Here is a 6,399-nt window from a genome sequence, read left to right as displayed (position 1 = left end):
ATTATGGGTGTATTGCAATTAAACTATCGGTTTTTCCAGAATAAATTTTTAAAGCCAAAACACAACCTCAAGTGTATCTGTGTACAAATTTCATGTTCTGAACACGACTGCATTGAACTGAACTGTGTAAAACTATAAACTTAATCTGAAATACAACTGATTCAGATTAAAAGCTGTGAAGGGTGTTTTTACTTGTGTGGTGGCACAGTGTCCTGGATTGGGCCTGAAGATCCAGGAGTGTTCTCCACTTCCTTCCTGTACTTTGACTTAATCTTTAAAGCTGACATAAGATTTGTTACGTGCTTACCAAAACAATTTTAAAAATTACTGACAAGTCTTCAAAAAATTCCAGAGAAACAGAATTTTTGCATCAATCTTTTTATTTATCAAGAAAAAAAGGCACCCAAACAAAATGACCCAAAGCAGAGTAACCTCTATCAAGCATTTTGTACTGAGATATTTCAAAAACATATTTTCACAATGAGTTACTGAGTGAATGTAAATGTGAGAAAAATGTAACTTTGAACACCTCTGAGGGTGCTTTAACACTCAATCAGAAAACAACTCCAAAGGAGCATATAAAGTAAATATATAATCTTTGTACTCATTTTTGTTCTGACACTAAACGATTGATATAGTAAAACAATTTTTTTCACAACAGTGTTTTCATAAAGCAGCAAGTTTAAAATACAAAGAAGCACAAACTGAAATGTTTCTTTACATCAACACATCTCATATTTAACCAAAATGCTTCCATGTAGTTGTACTTAAAAGCTTTAAATCAGATTTGGCATTTAAAGTTGCATCAGTGTTTTTCATTTTTGTAAAAAAAAAAAGAAAGAAAAAGAGAGAGAGATAACAGAGAAACTTTTATAATTTCACATAACAAAAACACTGAAAATAAGTTTATCTGCCTGTGACAAAATCCAAAAACTAAAACATGGTCCTTTAAACTATGACTATACATTTCTTGAAACTGTAAAGAATTGTAAGTGAAAACTATATTTAGATAGAACTTAGAGTTTAAATATAGACTGTTTACCATCATCCCTTTGTGCCAAATGTAAAAGAATAGGACTTACATGTAAGAGCCCATTTGGTTTTGCATAACAGAAAATCTCTAAACTCTTATTTTTTTGCAATAAAAATAAAATTTCAGCAAATTTAATTGTATTGTTTGTTTGTCTTGTTTTTCTTGCCTTTTAGTGAAATAATTTTTTCATGTAATAGCCGACTGTCCTCATTCCTCAGCTCCAGCCTTTGGTTTTGATTCACTGACACATTTCTTCCAGGCTTTTTATAGCTTCTTTTTTATTGATTTTATACCAGTCTCTAGGAATTTTTCCACGTTCCTCAAATTTATATCCATAGTGCTCGATCAGATCTTCTTTAAATCTACACACAAACCATTTCCAGTAGGACAGTTTGGACTCAKCAGGGGTGATTCTCCATGAGGCAAACCGTGGACCAGCAGTTCTKTAGTCTTTATAGGGAACAGTTCTGTCTGAACTGTCAGGATAAAAACCACCATCACTTGTAACCTTTGTTGTGCAGAACTCAATGCTGAAGATGTCTGTGTTTCTGTAGTGAAATCCCTTGACAGCACTGGATCGATGGAAAGGTACACTGTGGTCTTCAGGACTGTGATCTTCCAGTGTGTTGGTACAAACAGCATAACAGAACGGACATTTCACCCAACAGCACTTACACAGATGTTCAATCAGGATGTCTTGAGGCCTTTTTCTTGCTTTTCTCATTTCAGTTTGAGAGAAACTGTTGATTTGCTTCTTGACGGATTCAAGTTTTTCATTTGCTTCTTTCATGAGGAAGTCAAAATCATTTATGTCATCAAAGTCTTGAAAACAGGAACCATCGAATCTCAGCTCATCTTTGAGCTGACTGGATAATTCCTCCAGCCACATGTTTGTGTCTCCACCTTTAGTTTGRACTTTCTTGGATGCTGTAAAAAAAGCTTGACTCACAGTTGTGTTGATGTCTTCAAGATGTTTTCTGAATATATTCTCTGCTTTATCTCTGTGATCTGTGAAGATGTATTTCTGTACTTCTGCTTTAATAAAAGCCTCTGATTGTCTTTTTGGATGATGTATGTATTCAATGAAACTATTAAAGTCGTCTTTCTCAGTGAGTGATTTCAGCATGTGTTTCTCCAAGTCTAGTCTGTTCCCATTGAATGCTGGGAAAATACACTTCATTTCTCCAGCAAGAGCCACGGCTGTTTTARTATAAACAGCTTCAACCATGGATGTTTTCAGTTTTTCACTGGTCAGTTCAGCTAGGACTACAGCTGAGGAACTTCCTTCACAAAAGATCTTGAAAATGTTAAAATACTCTTCTTTCTTGCTTTCCAGATAAATGAGAGCGTCGTTGTTCTTCCTGAATTCCTCCTGAGAGTCCTGAAGCCATTTTTTGGCTAAGTCAAACACAAACAGGATTAGATCGATTTCAAACACCTTATTAAGCTGATACCCCTGATTGGACTCAAATATGGCCACTTTTTCTTTGACTAATTGGATCATTTCTTGCAAGTAAGTTGATTGATAGCCTCTTGTAGCAACAGGTTTTTCCTTGATTGCATTGAGGGATGTTTCTGCAGCGTTGGTAATGAGTTCCCTGATCTGGTTTTGGTCTTGATGAGACAGAYCGCTGTTGGAGTTCTGATTTTTTGATGACCAAAAGTTTTTAAAACTTGTGAACACTGAACTAACATTATTTTTAGGGTTTTCAATGTCTTTGTTTTTTCTCTCATCAGTTTCATCAAGATCTTGTTTCTTGTGAAATACAACATAGTGTTTGTAGTTTCCCATTTTGGAAATTCTTTTGTATGTTCCACTTGTTTTGTGTTCTTCTCTGAGTTTTTCTTCCACACCAATTTCTGTAAGGATAGTTAACAGGTCCTCCTCTAAGTTGATGTCCTCAACAGGTTTTGTGTCTCTTGTGAACTCAGTAACCCAGGTTTTCCAAACAGAACTGAATTGTTTTTGTAGTTCTTCATCRTCGTTGACTTTATCTTTTAGCGTCTGAGCGAGTTCTTTGCTCTTCTGAAGCAGTTTAGTCTCCAAGACTGTCTTATCATCGTCCATCTTTTTTCGAGTGCTCTTTTGTTCAATTACTCCATCCAGTTTTCTTTTAACTGTTTTCACCTGTTCGTCACAAAACTCTTTGATTTTACTTTCAAATTGACCTCGCCACTGAACCAACATTTCTTTCTCATTTTCATCCTCAAAGTACGTCATCATGGCCTTTTTAATTTCATCATATGTTTTGATTGTTTCTTTTTTGAGATATCTTGTCTCAACCTTGTTAAGGTCTCCATTTTCGATTCTGTTGTAGAGCTGGTTTTCAATGGTCAACATGTTGCTCCTGATGGTCCAGGTCCAGTTTCCATACTGAACCTCAAGTTTTCTGTACACTGCAATTTCCAGTGTGTTTTTAAAGCTGAAAACAAAGTTTTCATTTAGAAGTGCCTTCCACAGGTTCTGAATGTTTGCATTGAGCTGTGTAAGCTTGATCCCATCWGACTTTGATGCTTTGGAGAGAACAACACTTTTTAGTTCTTGGATGCTCTCACTGTAACCTGGATTTGGAGGAGCCATAGGTGGACTGCCTTCCCACAGCTGGGCTAAGTATTTTACATCTGTTTGGACGTCAAATGCAATAACATCACTGAAGCAGTCTGCATTGTAGTCCTCTTCTTTGGCTGCTAGTTGGGTCATTTGGTCAAGTTTTTCTTGCAGGCGTCTTCTTCCATCCATGTTTTTTTCTGCTGCTGCAACATCTGTTACATTCTGATGAACAAAAACACAACTTGGAGTAAGTTTGACTTTTTTCATTCTCATGAAAGCTTGAACAACAATCTGCAGAACATCTTGCATCTCGGCTGGATTCTCTCCAAAGATGTTRATCAACGTCATGTTTCCCACACCAACAACAAATGTTGCCAGTTCATTGTCATGTTGAAGAGACGTGTTTCCTCCCAGCTCAAGAGCACGCAGTCCTTCAGTGTCTACCACTAACACATAGTCAAACTTAAAGTCCTTCTTGATCTCAGCTGATATTTTGACCAGCTGCATGAAGGCACCTTTGGTGCACCTGCCAGAACTCACTGCAAACTGCAGTCCAAACATTGCATTCAGCATYGTTGATTTTCCACTGCTCTGTACTCCTAAAACTGACAGCACAAAAACTTTCTGGTCACCCAGTTTATTGATGACTTCCTCTAAAAGACTAGAGATCCATTTCAGAGGAACATGACCTGCATCTCCATCCAGCAGCTCCAGAGGGTGTCCAGAGATCAGCAGATYTGCAGCTAGTTTTGGGTACTTGGACCACTTCTCCTGTCTGCTGTTTGGGTTACATGTTATTTGAGCCTCATAGATCTGCCCCATTTCTCTGAAAATGTGCTCCAAGCCAAAAGTTGCAGATTGCAGCTTTTTYGATAAGGACTCAAGCTCAGCTTTCTTGGCTTTTAAAACTTCTGATTTGTTATGTTTGTTCTTCAAAGCCAACAACTCAGACCAGGTRTTATCATAACTTTGAAGAATTGAAGAAATATCATCTGTGGAGAGGGCATCTGTTAGAAYCTGAGTCCATTTAAGAAAATATTCTTTGTCCTTTTGTTGTAATGACCCAAGGCTTTCAGTGAACAACTTCATCAGTTCACTGCAGGAAACAGCACATTGTTTTTGTCGTATTTCCACCAGTTGTGCTTCTTTATTCGATTTCTCCATTTCAATGGACTGTCCTTTGAGATGATAGAGTTCTTTGTTAATTTGGCACCACTTGTGCCACAGTTGACCTTGACATGGAAGAAATTCATCTTTGATCTTTGWAACATCTTTACCCTGAAGCAAATCAGATATTTTCAAAGCAGGAATCTTTCCATTTTGACACATGGGGTTACTTTCATCCACTTTRATTCCAGAGACCTCAGCCATGGTTTCAAGCTGGAAGGATGGTTTCAAAATGGACGGATCTTCAGAAGACAAAACTTCTTGAATGATTCTTTTAAGTTCTCCAGATACATCTGACTGGCTTCTGTCTTTGAGTCCCATTTTATATTTTCCCTTCTTGGTTTCAACAGCATCACAAATCTCATCAACAATGAGACAAATCAGAGGCTTTTTCATTTTGAAGAGTGCTGTGATTATTGGCCAAATCCTGTCATCTTTTTGGAGCTTTGGTACCAGCACAACATTAACTGATGATTTTTCAATCAATATGTCTCTTTGTTTCTCAATCAATACACCATCACCATGAAGATTACAAAAGGCAATGCAGTCATTGAATATATCATTGGGTTTTCCAGCAGGGCAGTACCAGGCAATCTCTGCAACACCGTCCAACAAATGGCGAGATTTGGTGCTTCCATCACAGTTTCTATGGAAGAACGTGTCGTGGCGATCATTGATCAAAGAGTTCATCAGCTGAGACTTAGACACTGATAGTGAACCCAGACGGAAAAAAGACACCAAAGGTGTTTCAGCTTTGTAGATYGGGACACTTTTCATGGTGATATTTGAATCTCCTTTGACTATCTTCCATGTTTTTGTTATCTGTCTGAAGGCCCACAAAGGACACTCSGTCTCCATTTTAAATGGATCAGGAACAAGCAAAGGTAAGGCATACTGACACTGTGACAACTTTGTGATCATGATCTGCCTGAGGAAGCTGTCTGAGCAGTGAAATACTGCCATCTGAACATCCATTGGATGTACATGAGTCTGTTGTTGCTGATTTGTAGTTACATTGGTGTTCAGAAACTCCTCTAAATCATCTTCATCTGCTTCACTTGTGTCAGACATAGAAACAGGGTTTGGATCAGAGTCTTCAACACTGTCTTGTTTAACAGGAATATATCTGGCCCTGTAATCTAACATGAGTAACTTGTGAAGAAAAGAATACACCAAATCTTTTTCAGATGTGTCATGGCATGGTGTGATAGGTTGACTTAATTGAAGAAAATCAACTTTGGACAGCTTCTGGTAACATTTTTCCTGAAGATGAAGTCTGACAAACAAAGTTTCATTTTTCTCTTGTAGCTGTTTCTGAATAATTTCATCTGAACTCTTCAATGGCTGCTGCAAAATACAAAGGAAAAACGATATTTTAAAAACAAAATCATTTTATAGGACAGATTAAATGGTTCCTAATAATATGGAGGGAGGAAGTGGGGTTAGACATTGTTGGCATAATGGACATGTTTTTGACAGGGCTCCCACATAAACACAAAAAAGTGAGGTTTAGTTTTTTTTWMTTTTTTGCTCAACAAACCTTTAATTTATTTCTTCTTAGAACTTGTTCAAGTTTTTAAATCCATTTTGCACCAAGTGGCAAACTTCATATAAGCCTCTGGTTGTAATAAATTACTTTATGCACAAA

At 37.2% G+C, this 6,399-nt stretch overlaps 1 protein-coding gene across 1 annotated transcript in view; it reads right to left on the bottom strand.

Annotated features, from left to right (window-relative positions):
* Positions 1 to 362: 362 nt before the first annotated feature.
* The window catches only part of LOC106525307 (interferon-induced very large GTPase 1), a 20,660-nt gene continuing 14,623 nt past the window's right edge, over positions 363 to 6,399 (bottom strand). The window contains exon 5 of the mRNA XM_014019493.1: positions 363 to 6,098. Coding sequence (XP_013874947.1) covers positions 1,272 to 6,098 — 4,827 coding nt within the window. The 3' untranslated portion in view covers positions 363 to 1,271. The remainder of the gene's footprint in view (positions 6,099 to 6,399) is intronic.

The sequence above is a fragment of the Austrofundulus limnaeus genome, unplaced genomic scaffold (assembly GCF_001266775.1).
Source record: "Austrofundulus limnaeus strain Quisiro unplaced genomic scaffold, Austrofundulus_limnaeus-1.0 Scaffold223, whole genome shotgun sequence".
NCBI lineage: Eukaryota > Metazoa > Chordata > Actinopteri > Cyprinodontiformes > Rivulidae > Austrofundulus > Austrofundulus limnaeus.
The sequence above is the reverse complement of the archived record's forward strand: the minus strand, read 5'-3'. Positions and strand labels throughout refer to the sequence as shown.